The sequence below is a fragment of the Cydia strobilella genome, chromosome 3 (genome assembly GCF_947568885.1).
Source record: "Cydia strobilella chromosome 3, ilCydStro3.1, whole genome shotgun sequence".
NCBI classification, from domain to species: Eukaryota; Metazoa; Arthropoda; class Insecta; order Lepidoptera; family Tortricidae; genus Cydia; species Cydia strobilella.
The window spans coordinates 1,792,821-1,809,387 of NC_086043.1; the positions used below are offsets into that span (position 1 = coordinate 1,792,821).

General features: G+C 38.6%; 1 protein-coding gene and 1 long non-coding RNA gene across 7 annotated transcripts in view; one reads left to right on the forward strand and one right to left on the reverse strand.

The window, feature by feature from the left end:
* Window positions 1-16,567, forward strand: part of LOC134755600 (PRL-1 phosphatase) — a 51,549-nt gene that overhangs the window by 31,827 nt on the left and 3,155 nt on the right. For 3 of the 5 annotated variants that reach the window (XM_063692080.1, XM_063692081.1, XM_063692084.1), the window contains exons 2-4: window positions 7,994-8,145; window positions 10,471-10,891; window positions 11,848-12,014. In XM_063692080.1, the coding sequence (XP_063548150.1) occupies window positions 10,784-10,891; window positions 11,848-12,014 (275 nt within the window). In that variant the 5' untranslated portion in view covers window positions 7,994-8,145; window positions 10,471-10,783. Of the gene's footprint in view, window positions 1-7,215; window positions 7,374-7,993; window positions 8,146-8,287; window positions 8,307-10,470; window positions 10,892-11,847; window positions 12,015-16,567 lie in introns of those variants that run through there. The other 2 variants (XM_063692082.1, XM_063692085.1) reach the window with 2 other exon arrangements.
* LOC134756254 (uncharacterized) lies at window positions 1,229-3,069 on the reverse strand. Of its 2 annotated transcripts, none has more exons than XR_010129111.1 (2): window positions 1,915-3,069; window positions 1,229-1,782 (listed from the first exon to the last, which is right to left on the reverse strand). It is a non-coding gene; the product is annotated as an uncharacterized LOC134756254 (long non-coding RNA). The 2 variants fall into 2 exon arrangements; XR_010129110.1 differs by having other exon boundaries at window positions 1,897-3,069.

Consider the following 16,567-nt stretch of genomic DNA (forward strand, 5'->3'; position numbering starts at 1 on the left):
CCTTAAAGCGGCGATGACCTCTTTATAAGACGAGAGCTTCGTTCGTTGTGACCGGAACCACGATAACGCCGGACCCTCGAGAATTTCAGGAAACCCTCTATATATTCTATTCTCTGAAATTCTTCGGGCATCCCGTAACTCCTCAAGTCGTGACAGAAACAACCGAACGCAAGAGTCACCCCTAAATTTCAAGTTCAACGAGTTTATGTTAAAAGTCTTTTCCGGTTTATACACTACCTCCCTAACTACTCGGGTTTCGATAGCGGAATGATTTTCATCTTCGGAATCAGATGATGATGCTGGAGGATCTTGATCACCCAACCGTTCCATCATAGTATTAATCTTGGCCTTTAATAATTGAACCTCTCCGGATTTTTGCGACAAGCGAGATATACGACATAACAGATACTTGCCTCTAGAAATCAATCTATTTACAGTGGACGCAGACAAATCCTCAGTTACTTCGGATTCTATCAGGAGAACCCCCACCTTTTGTTGACAAATTGCTAATTCGGAATCGGGATCACTCGGAGTGAGATCCTGGAATTTTAAGCTACCTTTTTAACAAGATCAGCTGTTTGTTGTAACGCCTGGCATAAGCTAGGTCTGCGCGATACAGGATTGATCGGAAGTTTGCGAATCGCTAACTCATGTGTTATTTCATCTTTATGTAGGTGTGCTATTTTGCACCCTGCCTCAAGAAAGTCCATTTTTAATAGTTAAATGTAATATCAGAATATCAAGAAAGATAATTTCAGTTGATTATTTGTAGTTTTTCAAGTTAAGTTAAAATTTGATAAGATTCTAACCTTTTTAATCATTCATTAAGAGTTACTGTCACTCTTTCTCAGTTTAAGTACCGCTAATCATTTAACATAAGTAGCATAAGTCTTAGTTTTAGTTTAATTAGATTAAATTTATAATTAATTATTTAAGTTCACTTGGAATTGTCACGCTCCAAAGGCCCCACGTTGGGCGCCACTGAAATGTCTATGACCCGGGGATTGAGGTGTCACAGAACTGTTGTGAGCAAGGCCACAATTATTAATATAATTTAAATTTAAAAATACTCAAAATTATGAAATATACCTACGGCTAGATGAGCATGTGAACAGGGTCGAGGTTCAGGCCACTTTGGAGTAGAGACTTCAATCCAGTATTTTAAAAGAGGACGCCCTGGATTGAAGTTTCCAGCAAACGCATGACAGGTTCCAAATGAAAAGGCAAGTTACTTAAAATATACACTGTATTCTTCTTCTTAGCAAATACACGAAATTGTTATACCGATTACAATATTAAATTTAAGAGAGGCTTAAGGTACTATTGTCTGTGCTATTAATATAAAATAATAATTAATTTACTACAGGCGTAGACATGAGCGAGGTTGGAAACCCTTAACTAGGTGGATATATACATTGCCTTCTTTACATTCGCCTTAATCTACTTCATAAAGTTGGCCAGACATAATAATAATAAGGGGTCACCTCGCTCGGTCACCAGGCATCTGGGAGTACGCTGCTACAACGTCTCCACCAGGTGTATAAATTAACAGCTATCACTAGTACGTTTTCGTACAGGGAGTAGTATCGATCCCATCAAACCCAACTACTAATATATGGTACTCATACGTAACTCGAAACACTATTCATCCGAGATCTTGTAGTGCCTCCAGGATATGAGCCGGGAACTAGCCACCCTGCTCAAGGCTTGCGACGGGATGTGTAACTCCCGCCATGACTAGAAAGTCCAGAAATTCCAAAAATTCCAGAAAGTCCAAAAACCCTGAGAACAAAATTCTCAGTCAAAAACTAATTTATTTCAAAATATTAGATTTTAATTTTATTTATTTAGGATTCACTTCTCAAGGCAAAATGCTTAACCCAAAGGTGTGTGTACGTGTCTAGTTGTACTTACGGGTTTATTTCCCCGGTTTCTATAGAAGCGCCGGGAACACGTGCTTCTCCCCCTCGGCTTCGATCGGCATTCTCGAGACGGGCAGCTGAAATCGTTTACGACAACGTAGTTAGACACTTGTTAAACAAACTAAATGTTCCCTCGTCCACATCGATAATGATTTCACAAGAATACATACCACATGTACGACGAAATCACAAAATGAATCCCCGCTTGCTACAACGGGGTTGGGCGATTAAAACACCTTGTTTTACACATCACGCTGTAACAAGAATACATTTTATCACTATACGCACTAATCACACAAAAAGAAAAAGAACTGAGTTTAGATTTCTTCAGACAAAGCTACTCACCTCCATTTTGGCAGAACGCACCGACCTTTAATGTCAAGATGTCTCCAATTCTCCAATTGAACAGCAAATGAGCAAATGACTCGACAAATGCAAGTTCATTCCGACTGACACATTTCTGAGTGAATGCATCGAATGACGTATGCCCGCGACACACACTCGCTCTTACCAAATGAATGTACTAACAAAACCAGAAACTTCATCAATTTCAAACATGGAAATAATTATATATTTAGAAAGCCAAAAATATGGACAACATTTCCAAATAGAAAGTTCATAAAGGCAATGATTATGTTATTTTACCAACGAGTGTGGCTACCACACTTCATCGACCGCCATCTTGAAATACAGATACAAACGTACATGTCACTTGTCATTGCTGTCAAGTCGATATGAACTCCAAATGTAGTTTGTTTATTTGTTCCCAAATTTTGTGTTTTTAACCAAAACTAATAGTGGAGAGGAACCATTTCAATACCAAATATAAGTGCCGTCGGACAAACGGAGTGTCCGGGCTATAATTCTTTGCCGGAACGAGAAATATGCGCAGGAGTACAAATGTTGAGTTGTATGATTTATCTCACCGTCAAGGTAAGTTTTATGTTCGAAATATAGCTAAAAGCAAATGAAAAAGGTTTAAAATGAATAGAATGAGTCTTGCCCAAGAAGTATTTACCATATAACCGAGGTAAATAGATATTAATTACTAAGTTTTCGTCAAATAAACATGTAACAATTTCTCCTACCAAATATCTACAGACTGAGCGTTTAACTCCAATTAAAACACTTGGAGCAGACTGCAAAGTGTTACAATTTTTTCTCGTTATAGTTTATCCCCCTTATTTAGAAAATTTTACAAGCCTCAAATCATTTTATGTTATCTCTCTCTTACAAACACATAAGTCAAAATTACGAATTAGACAAACGATTAACAGCTAAAATAAGATTTGTAGCGCGTTTATAAATATTGCCGTATATCGTTATCTATACAGGAAATTGTATTATATAAGCAATATTAATTTCTAGAGGATTAAAGTGTACTAACCGTTAGGCCTCGCTTGCAAGCGGCAATTTTATCGTTAACATTATCAAATTAATGGAGCAGGAAGAGCTCGTGCCAACTTGACGGGCGGCTTGTAATACCGAAAGTAATAGACCTTGTGAAGTTGTTGCTATAATAGGGGAATAGATAGCTAAGAATTCTTCGGCTTTCTAAATTCCGGATTTGTTGCCTTCTAAATGATTAACAATTATTACTGGAATGCAAAATTTGCTAAGTATTTCGACTACTTCCTCATTATGTGGTTAAAGATTTTTTATTGATCTCAAAGTAAATTTACATTTCACTTAATTCTGGCATAGTCTATTTAATTCAAATTTCAAAACATATTCCGGGGAATTGTCCTACTAAACAGCCAGATCAATCACAACATAATAACTAGTTTTCGATATTAATAAATAAGTACAGTAACCAATAAAACCTGTATTTCGACGAAAAGGAAACCATTATTTGCAACCGTTTGAACTGCGGTTTTTATTTGACGACACGTTATCGCAAAATTCATTTCAGAAAGCATTTCAGTGTTTTAAAATATATGCCAATGGTGAACCATTTATATCATTTCTTTAAATTGTGTGCGCCTGACTTATTGGCGCCACCCGTAAACACTCAAGGTAAAAATATTTGAACTCTCCTTATCTCATTTCTTCTTGTTTGCTGTCAACAGTCAACTTATTTTTATACTTATCACGCTAATATCAGTTTGAACAAACAGTACATTAATAAGAATTAAATAAATAACATATCTAATCTATTTATAAATCATTCATAAACATAGGTAAGAATCTAAATCTCCGAATACATTTTGCATAATTTTAATGATACCTGCATACTAGTCAATGATAACGTAATGAATAAACAAAATATTTGTTTTAATTTACCGCTGATTTATGCTTTATAAGTTTATGCAAATCACCTGCTGAGTAACATGTTTTAATGACGCAATACGAACTTGTTAAATCTTCATCAACACTATCAACAGCATGTAATTTAGGTTGCAGTGCTCCTAAAAGTTGCAAGTTTCGCCCGACTGCATGTACGTTGTTTCCCGTACCGCCGACACTGTCGCTAATTTCATACGGTCATTATGACGTCGGCCTGCAAATGGACTGCGTAATATGTTTTTCGTGTTTTCTGAATTCGCTGCGCAATTTAGGATGTTAAAATGGAAATTCGCATTTTTTAAGTGGCATCAATACAGGTTTCACAGAATTATATTAACCGTACCGGTATTATTATTATACCGTTATGGATCAATGCAGATCTGAAATAAACGATTTTTATTTATTTTTTATCAAGTCTTTTCTTATCACATAATATATCGCAATCATAGATAGAAGATATAGGATTTCTGTCCTAAGTTTTTACTTTTCTTTGTACTAGTAGCTGAATTAGCAGGATTATAAATGCAACTTAAATACGGCTTTTTACCCCGTTGCTAAGCCTAGGTCCTGACGAAAAATTGCATTTTTATCGTGTTATGAAATTGATAACAGATTCAGTTTACCTATATCTATATGACCTTCCAATGTATGCAGATAGATACGTGACCAAATTGTTAAAGAACCACACGCCGGGGCCGTGATACTTTGTCCGATCCTGCACGATAAACTGCTATCTACTGACGTGATTGAAATTTCGTAGAATTTTCGCGAATATGTGACAAATCTATTTTTTATTACCTGATAGCGGAACGATATTTGTGTAGCTAACTTAAATAGGATGTAGTAGATATGAGTGTCATGAAATAAAATAAAAAAACACAATATTTGAATTAAAGGTGTACCTTTTAGTGCCTGTCATCAACCAACCAAATTTGCTTACCTACCGATCTCTGAAATACAATTTGTTGGAAGAATTCTAAGAACATAAATAATAGCTGTTCACTTCCTATCTGCTGGTGTAGTTCAGATAATGAAGTCAGTGGCTATGTAGTTGCAAACAATTACTAGGCTTGGCGACCTCGCAGGACGCTGTATGCGGAACGCAAACAGCTATGCCTGATCATATGTGCCATTCTCAATCAAAAGGGTACTTATTGTCGGTTGTCAATAAGGCGCTATTTCCATATAGCATTAATTTGAAATCAACCTTATCGACAAGCGACAATGTGTTACCTTTTGGTTGAAAACGTCACATATTCTTACATAACTATGCCTGCGTCATGATCAGAAACAATTCGCAGCAGTTCTGTCTTTTGTATATTTAGATCGACTTTGCTATCAATTTTCGATTAAGGCCAACCCAATTCTATCAAATGTCTTTTGGATTAGCAATGTTGCGTGTCTTCATCGAATTTACTCTGTCCATTAAAAATTGTAGACAATTTATGTCGTCTGCATGTTGTGTTAGCGAAGTTGTTTGTTGTGGTTAGAATGTCCTTCTTGCGGTTGTTTTGCCACGTGTGGTCTTTAAATATGAAAACATGTACTTAACACATCCATGCATTGTCTCTCCATGAACATTGCCAATGTTATCGATAGACCTTCGTTCCGCGCGTTCATTGGCATCTTTTAGGTAAAGTCGGTGATGTCGCTAAGCGCATACTTTAATTGTTCTCTAAATGTCTAGACAGAGTTCGGCGAGACATTAGAAATATTAGTCTAAAACGTCTGGACACGTGTGTAGTCTGGAGTTTATCGACCGTCAGGTCGCGTCTCACGATTCGGGACATTTTACAATTCTCTTTCGCAGATTTCGATAGTCCGCAATATTTCGTTTTGTACTCGTTTCTTCGACGGAGACGGCAGTTTTATTTATTCCTTTTCCTCAAGTTTTCCCGATTATTTGCAAGGGAACTTGTACCTCCATCTGAAGCTTAAGTACTGTTTTAATCCCACGAATGTTGTAGCATTTTCAGAAAGAAATTTGTTATTGCCGTATCCGTCTCTTAGTTATTCTTGGATTTCGTTTAACACTATATTCCTGGGATCTTAATTTGAATAACCAAATACAATTTAATTGCTTTTCTCTTGTCGCTTTAGCGTAACCTAGGAGGATATAACCAAACGGAGTAGCCATTAACAGGCATTCCCCTCTGTCGAGAACAGTCGGCCAATGGTAATACACAATGATGGACTGACGTTTATCTGACATGGCTATTTTGACGTTCCTCTCCCCCGCAAAAATTGGCAGACTTTTTTGTACAGCAAATTACAGACGTGGCGGCTCCGTTTGGTTATATCCTACTAGAGCGTAATATTTCCCACTTTTGTTTATACTGGGTGATTTTGGGTTCGTAATCCTAAATGTCAAAAATGTGTTAAAATGGTCATAAACAAATTTCCCCATGGGACTAACCACAAAATCGCGAAAATAAATTTAATGCACACCCTTGACAGCCCGAAGTAGACGAAACGTATGGGCTCACGAGTATATTTTTTCACGATTTTCATATCGGTCCCATGAGGGCCATGGGAAACATTGCTCAGTATAAACATTGATCTTATTACATTTTTGACATTTGGGATCACGACCCCAAAATCATCCAGTACTTACAGTACATAACCTAAAAGGCCTTAGGAAATTCACCACAAAGATCGTCTCAATCCTGTTTTCCGCTTGGCCTCGTCCCAAGCCGTTCGTATTCCCTCGATAATCTAAAGTGGATAGATACGCAAATTCCCGTAAATACTTTGACTTCCCTATCTGAACAACTACATCCATCACGATTGAATATGTCTGAGTGTTTAAATGTAAACATGTGACGCGAAACCAGAATCCCACGTTGCGGGGCAGCTGCCAAAATCTGTTGCGCCGTGAATTTTTGAGTCGACCTCGCGGCGTTCTCATAATCCGTCGTCTTTATCGTGTTGTGCTTATTTTCATTTTGTATCCATCTTTACGTACTGTATTCAGTCAATCTTCAACTCAAGATGCCAATTTCTTTTAGGGTTAGTGAATTCTTGGACTCTGTCGTTTTGGCTCTCTTTACCGTTGTGCCGCAGTTGGTGCATAAGTGTCGTGATGTTCAGTGTTTTCGTAATGTGCTCATCAGTGTTTAAATAAAATAGAACTTTTTTAAAGGATTACGCACAACCAGTCATTGAGTGAGTTACATTGTGTTCAAATGCAATATTTTTTTTATAAAAGAATTCGTGATCAAAACATTTACTTTCAATTCGATATGCTTGGATTGATGAATCGGACAATAACTTTGCATAATTGAGCACTTTTGTTTTACGAGCAATTGTTTCATTGTTGTCACAAGGCGAGAGGTCTATGGTCAGCCGGGGGCGATCACGATCATCACGGCCTGAAAATACGAGTTATTGTGTTTTGATTTAGTTAGCAGTTAATAATGACCGTGACTGAAGAGGCCGTTGCCCCGGTGGTTTGATTGACGAATGTTTGAAAAAATGAAACAGTGGTCCATCCATTATGTTTTTATGTGTGTGTTTTGTCGTATCGTCAGTGAATAGTACAAGCCCGTCTCTGTCATATTACGTCGATGTGTTTAATATTGTTTCCAAATAATAATTGTAGACAGATCGGGGCAGGCCATATAGCCATATACCTACGAGATAGTCGGTGCAAGAAAAAATCCTGGGGGCGGTTACATGAAAATAGGGATTCTTAAGCCCTGGATAGGATTAATTGACATACCATGTGACAGGCTTATGTCTGGCTATAGTTGATTATGCCTAACCTTTGTTTCCTCTTGTTTCAGCTGGATATTCTTTCTGTGGCGACATTGATGGAGTTCCGCTTGGACAGCGCGGAGTACTGCCAGGCCCAACACAAATAAACTAGCGGCGGACCGCCGAGCTGAGACCCATGCAGCCGGGAGCAAGTCTGCACCCCATCTTTATGACAATTCAGGTAAGATTCTGACCTTAATGCTGTCTCAGTTTTATCCTAAAGGAACCCGGGGTTGTATCCTAAAGGAAACTGTCGCTTGCTGGAGCTGGGATTAGATCGGTTTCCTTACATCTATGTGAATAAGAGCGCGTCAGCACTCATTCATCTTTATGACAGTCCAGGTGTCCTAGTCCTTAGTGCTTTTTTATATAAAGTAGCCTAAGTCTTTTCAAGTTAAGGCGAAAACTACGCCATGTCCAGGTCGGGATTAGAGTATTAGACGCGTTTCATTATACCTTTCCGGTTGGGTGTGCACAGCAACCCATCTTTATGTCCTTACCTTTTGACCCTAGCGCTTTCCCAATGGGGTAATGGATGGCGTCAGCATAGGTTACCTCTGTTTCTAGTTTTGTACTATAGGATTTGGCTTTGGCTAGGCATCCGGGTCATAAAAAAATTAACATTCGTTGGATTGACAGGGAAAACCTATCTATCCTGATCCTGACCCAAATACTTTCTTTCTACCAGTTAGACCAGTTTCCTTACATCCATGCTGCTGGAACTGATGGTGATGGCAGTTCCTAAATAGGCCAAAGGTTATTCTAACTCACAATATTTTTATGACAATCCATGTATTATCCTAAAGAAGCCCGAGGACCCTTCCTATCCAGAGGGATTAGTACCTACAACTGATATATTTTTCTTTGACCTCAAAGAGGCGAACCTGCTTAACTGCCGTAGCGTAGCGCGCATACTGACAGATAGCTCGCCGTGAGCCACAAACAATGAGCCTAAATGTGAACGTACCCATAACTGCTATGAACATTTTATGACAAACTAAAGGACAAGAGTATTCGTTCTCAAGTACTTCACAACAAACACAACACGCACGTACTATATAATAAACTCACACATTTTATGCCACAACGTGTAAACATAGTAAACTTCTGTAGCTTCATGACAAACATCCATTAACTAACTCAACAGCGGACGTTTGCTAGTTTATCTCACGAAAAACACTCAATAAACATCCAGCAACTAAGCATTTTTGACCAACATTCTCGAGTAATTGATACAGAACACATCAACACTCGTAATGGGTAAACATCGTAAGATAACCCCTTAGTTTAATCACCTTTCCACCTACTAGAGTACCTAGCTTACAACTTCCATTAAATATTAATACAGAACAAAATTACGGTCAACAATGCTTCTGATGAACATGTGATGTACATTTAGCCGGTAAGTGTGGCTTTTACTACCAAGTCCCTCGGTTTTATAGCACATTACCAAGTAGATTATTTCCCAAGAGACGTTACCGCCAAAATCAGAAACACTGGCAGATGTTCTAATCTGCCAGACCAGTGATTCAATGATTTCTTTTTAAATTCATAACCTAAATTCAGCGCTAGATAAGAATGGCGGCGGTGTGGTTGTGTTCAGTTCTTCACTTCTTAAAGAAGCCACGAAAAAGGTTTAAGTTCGCTGAATAAGGACTGGAAAGGGCCGAGGACACGTCCATTAGATTTCTTTTAGTTACCTTAGTTTAGTGTCCTATAGGCAAAGGCAAAGGTACTTTTCCGCCAATCCGGATAAAATGCGTCCAAGTCGTCCCGCCATCTCCTTTTCGGTCTGCCTGATCCCTGGCCTGCACAATTGCATCGATGGTATTAGAGAGATTTATAATAAGATAATAAATAAATATTATACAGATCAACCTAGCCCCAAACTAAGCAAAGCTTGTACTAGGGTGCTGGTGCTATGGGTAGATACCATCGAAGACTCGCCGGTCAAACTACTAATGTGAAAATACCCGAACCACACCCGAAGCACTATTTACTACGAATTAAGTGTTACGCTTTCAGTAATGTTTCTGCCCCCGTTTATTTTGATGACTCATTAGAGATAACACTAGGTCGTCGAACGAAGCTAATCAGGAATTTTGCTTAGTTTTTGGCAACCGATGAATAAGTTAATTAGACGAATTAAATGTGTATTTATTTAGATTCAAGGCTGCTTTATCGTGCCCTGACCAAGACAATCCGTTCGAGTGTGTTTACTTTGTAATGCTCGTGAAATATCGCCGCTTAAAATACACAGGTATTTACTAAAATAAACACGATGTAGTACTGTTTACTATCCCTGTTATCAATTTGATGTGTACCGATCCAGTGCTAACAAATGACGCGGTGTTGGCAATAGATCAGCATTCAGTCATATACTCGCCGTCGCCGATCACTCACATGACCTAACGAATCTGTATCTATTTTCGCACACATTTTTAATCCCACTTGAGTTCCTAGCTCTTGTTTACGTCAAACTAATAACATTTATTTTTTGTTTCAGCTTCCTTAAATTCTGAAGCCATCGCAAATCGGAGCATATCATTCAGTACGGAGCGACTTATGTTCGCGTAATTTCTTTAAGTTTCATTCCACATTTTGAACTTTAGTTTAACCGTCTCCGAATGTGCGCTAGTGGTTGAAAGCGACATCCATGCGGGTGGTTCTCTTGATATAATAGGACCCTTTCTAAATAAAAGTCACGAAACTGCCGTGTGTTGTGTGGAAATAGAGTGACAATTTGTCTGTTGTCGGACGGACTGAAGTGAAGTGAACACCAGTGTTGACCGTAGCGAGGAAGAACAAGACCAATCATCATGAAGCAGAAGGATATCCGACCGGCGCCCTCGCTAATCGAGTACAAGGGAATGCGGTTCCTGATCACGGACCGCCCCTCTGACGTCACCATCCAGTCGTACCTACAGGTAATTCTAGGATTTTATCGCGTAACCTTTGCACTAGAGCGCTATTGCGTTCGCAATATTTATTGCATTAGAACTTTACCTACAATTTCTATTCTGATTTAAACTTTCATCACGATTTTTACGCATTATTGTTTACTAAAACGGGACTTATCGAGGAAGGCATCGCCATCGTCCCCGTGGTCTCAGAGAATACCCCGATAATTTCTATTTTTGTATTATAAGAGCTAACATTTTGACCTGTAGTAAATCGTAAACAGATGATTTATTTATTTTCAAGTTAATCTTTACGATGGTTTGAATTTATAGCCTGTCTAGTCTTTAATTGAATTAAATATCTTGATAATATCCTATGACGTCTTATGGACGTGGAAGATTCCTAGAAAAGGCATTTGATTTTATCTTCGTTCTCAAACTTTAGTGATGCCATTTATAAGAAATGACTATTAAATTTAAAGTCACATTCTGATAATGATGACCGTAAGAAAGTCACACATTGTCTGTAAGATTATAAAAAGGGTTTTTGAGTTGTAAATAATGTCAATTTCATTACGTGTTTAATTCCAGTCCGTAATGTGACAAAAACATGTACACCCAGCCGCAAAATTGCATGGCCAATTTATGGATGAATTCATTCATAATGTGTAGGTATGAAAATGATATTATTGCGTAATTAAAACATTCAAATTACTAATCAAAACAATGTGATTTGACCTAATTTATAGTATCAGTCGGGATGACGTTCTATTCGAAAGGAAATGTCAATTGCAAACAGTGTCATTAAATGCCGCAATGGCGGTCGTAACATGCGGTTCCTGAAAATATCATAGAGAGCTTATATACGTGTAGATAAAGCAGTGTATCTCGCTTTCGTATAATGCCTTTCATTATCTAACAGTCACATAAACTTGTATTTTCTTTATAACAAAAAGTCATGAATCACGTTGTTTCTTACACAGGAGCTGCGCAAGCACAACGTATGCGTCGTGGTCCGCGTCTGCGAGCCTAGCTACGACGTCGGCCCGCTGAAGGCCGAGAACATCGAGGTCCGCGACTTGGCCTACGACGACGGCACATTCCCGCCGGCCAACGTCGTGGACGAGTGGTTCGAGATCCTGCGCGATAAGTAAGTAACCAGCAAAATATTTCCTTGTGATCACAGTAAGGCGTTTGACTCTGTCTACCATCAATGATCACAGCCATTGACTTAAACAATCAAATGGTTATTTACGTATTGCATTATTTTGAAATACCAGGCCCCTTTTATGGTAAAGGTTTTATGGTGTCGAAATCACGAACGCAATTCAGGACAAAGAGAAAATGTCTTAATAATATTGTGGAGTGCCACAAGGATCTGTGTATGATCCTTTGCTTTTTTTATTTAATACTATTATACTGCCCTAGCTCTCTATCATTGTCATAGCACCAACCTTGTCAAACTATATTCGTTACACTTTCATATTTTTACGCATCAGTTGTTGATTTCAAATTCTATGCGATGTAATGCGTCGTAGATGTGATATAATTAGTTCAGGAAAAAAACATTATGGTACAGTCGCCATCAGATATATCAGAGCGGCCGAGGTGCTTAAAAATATCTGAACACGACAATAGAGGCGTGATCAGATATTTGTATGTGTGTGACTGAACCTTATTGAAATACAATATGTTTCTTATACCGCTGAATAAATGCAGCTTTTAATTATTACGTATGCTATGTAATTTACTAAACCAGTGGTTCCTAAAGTTGACTGGCCTCCGACCTACCTAACAAAAACTGCCATTTTTGAGACCCAACTCTTGGCCGCCTTAAAAGGGCATAAAATATTATTGGCAACGCTCAGATTTTCTGTAGTTTCAGGGCCCACTTAATATTAGCTCGCGACCCATAATTTGGGAAAAGCTGTACTAAACAATCCTGTATAATTTTATCTGTCCTTGCAACATTCCTTGCAAATTTAATCGTTATGTTGTATCTTCTTGTTGTGTACCTTTTTCTTATTTAACTATTTGTTCATTGTATGTTATTGTATGTATCTTTTCTTCTTGTCTGTTACCTTCCGTGATTTTTCACACCTGATGGTCTCATCGGAAGATCAGCGCTGGAAGTCACCAGCAACATGCTGAGATGAGGCCATTTCGTGGCACTTTAATCTTATTTTATGTTTTCTTTTATATTATGTAATGCCTTGTTTGTTTGTGCTTACGAATAAAATCTTATTCTATTCTGTTCTATTCCTGTCTAAGATTAGCGGGCATTATTTGATTGTCTTAGATTGAATGTGGGCTGAAACCTACACACGTATGCCATTGATAAATATTTGCATCACAGATTATAAAATACAAATAAAACTGACGTGTATTCCTCAAACTATCGTTTAATAGCTGACAAAATGTAGTATAGAATAGAATAGAATAGAAATCATTTATTTAGACAACACATCAATACAACACATATATAGCAAATACAAGACAAAGATAAACGAAACAGTAGAAATAGAGATGTGAAGCTGAAATGGTCTCCACTCAGCAATGCAGCTGGCACGACTAGCGTGGTCAACGGCGCTGGTTTTCTGTGGAGCCAGCGGAGTGTGCGGGACAGCATAGTTCGGGACGGGACACGTTGTGGACGACGTGATATAATAACATAGAGTACTACTAACATAAATATATACATCGAACAAGTTTGGGAACAAATCAAATTATTTTATTAAATATTTTGATTTGTGTTTTTTAAAGTAGTCACACTACTATATATAAATTAAAAACTGTAATAGATGTCATATATTAAAGAAAAAGTGACGAAGCCCTCCAGTGGTGAAGGCCGGATTCGAACCGGCGTCTTTAGCTATCGCGGCTAACGCCATGAACCCCTAGGCCACCCCGCCACGGCGGTGCCCGTCCGAATAACGAGTCTTACTAAGATGGCATATAGTCGAGAAATTCGGACGGGCACCGCCGTGGCGGGGTGGCCTAGGGGTTCATGGCGTTAGCCGCGATAGCTAAAGACGCCGGTTCGAATCCGGCCTTCACCACTGGAGGGCTTCGTCACTTTTTCTTTAATATATGACATCTATTACAGTTTTTAATTTATATATAGTAGTGTGACTACTTTAAAAAACACAAATCAAAATATTTAATAAAATAATTTGATTTGTTCCCAAACTTGTTCATAGATGGCAGCACCAGTCTCTCTCGCTACAACGTAAATCCGTAAGGAGTTCGTTTAGGAGGTGCAAGCGCGCACTGCTTGCCCTTAGAGCTGGTCAAAGACGCCTAGTCTTACTAAGATGGCATATAGTCGAGAAATTCGGACGGGCACCGCCGTGGCGGGGTGGCCTAGGGGTTCATGGCGTTAGCCGCGATAGCTAAAGACGCCGGTTCGAATCCGGCCTTCACCACTGGAGGGCTTCGTCACTTTTTCTTTAATATATGACATCTATTACAGTTTTTAATTTATATATAGTAGTGTGACTACTTTAAAAAACACAAATCAAAATATTTAATAAAATAATTTGATTTGTTCCCAAACTTGTTCATAGATGGCAGCACCAGTCTCTCTCGCTACAACGTAAATCCGTAAGGAGTTCGTTTAGGAGGTGCAAGCGCGCACTGCTTGCCCTTAGAGCTGGTCAAAGACGCCTAGTCTTACTAAGATGGCATATAGTCGAGAAATTCGGACGGGCACCGCCGTGGCGGGGTGGCCTAGGGGTTCATGGCGTTAGCCGCGATAGCTAAAGACGCCGGTTCGAATCCGGCCTTCACCACTGGAGGGCTTCGTCACTTTTTCTTTAATATATGACATCTATTACAGTTTTTAATTTATATATAGTAGTGTGACTACTTTAAAAAACACAAATCAAAATATTTAATAAAATAATTTGATTTGTTCCCAAACTTGTTCATAGATGGCAGCACCAGTCTCTCTCGCTACAACGTAAATCCGTAAGGAGTTCGTTTAGGAGGTGCAAGCGCGCACTGCTTGCCCTTAGAGCTGGTCAAAGACGCCTAGTCTTACTAAGATGGCATATAGTCGAGAAATTCGGACGGGCACCGCCGTGGCGGGGTGGCCTAGGGGTTCATGGCGTTAGCCGCGATAGCTAAAGACGCCGGTTCGAATCCGGCCTTCACCACTGGAGGGCTTCGTCACTTTTTCTTTAATATATGACATCTATTACAGTTTTTAATTTATATATAGTAGTGTGACTACTTTAAAAAACACAAATCAAAATATTTAATAAAATAATTTGATTTGTTCCCAAACTTGTTCATAGATGGCAGCACCAGTCTCTCTCGCTACAACGTAAATCCGTAAGGAGTTCGTTTAGGAGGTGCAAGCGCGCACTGCTTGCCCTTAGAGCTGGTCAAAGACGCCTAGTCTTACTAAGATGGCATATAGTCGAGAAATTCGGACGGGCACCGCCGTGGCGGGGTGGCCTAGGGGTTCATGGCGTTAGCCGCGATAGCTAAAGACGCCGGTTCGAATCCGGCCTTCACCACTGGAGGGCTTCGTCACTTTTTCTTTAATATATGACATCTATTACAGTTTTTATATACATCGAATTTATATATATATATATATATATATATATATATATATATATATATATATATATATATATATATATATATATATATATATATATATATATATATATATATATATATATATATATATATATATATATATATATATATATATATATATATATAAATATACATAACTTAACTTGTGAATAACTAAATAACTAAGTATAGTAATCTATATTATTATTTATTATTTATCATTTATTGCAGACAACATTGGTCCATATACATAATAAGCATAACACAATAAGACAACAGTTGCAATTATAATAAGAATTAAAATAAAATTATAAAATTAAAATTATGTTAAAATTAACCTAGTGTCACTAAGTGCTGCCATCTACAATAATTATCCGACTTAAACCTTATACGAGTATGTAAAGGATTTCCATTTATGTTCGTTGACCTATAGAAACGAGTTTACAACATAAGTATACATATATTATTATTTTAGAGATTGCGTTATCGACCCGATTGGCTTGAGACATAGTCTTGCAAGCCCCTCTGACCCAATAGGGTTCAATTCCCAAGTCTGGTCCTACATTCCATCTGGTCCATGGATACTACATTTTTTGTGGTCTTTTCTTCTTCTTCTTTGTCCTCGCCTTATCCCGTTACGCGGGGTCGGCTTTCCTAATCTTGAGGCGCCACTTTGTTCGCTGATATGCGTCGTCACTGGACAGGCCAACTCCTTCATGTCTCTCCGGACATTCGTCAGCCAGGTAGTTACTGGCCTGCCCCTTCCTCTCTTTGCTGCAGCCATGGAAAGGCACTTTTTCACAACGTGGTTTTCGGGTCTACGCATTACATGCCCGAACCACCTTAGTCTGGATTCCTTTATCTTCTCGGTAACTGGTGCCACCTTGAAGGTGCCCCGGATATATTCATTTCGGACTCTATCTTTAAGGGTAACTCCTCCTGCCCAACGAAGCATACGCATTTCAGTAGTGTGTAGTTGTGGTCTTTTAACATGATAAATAAATCGATATGAAATCGATGAACACCGGTAGCATGCACGAAAAAGTGTCACGTTGTGGACAGATCTCCATGGTGACGTGACATTTTTATGACGTTATCACGCAAAATTATCGT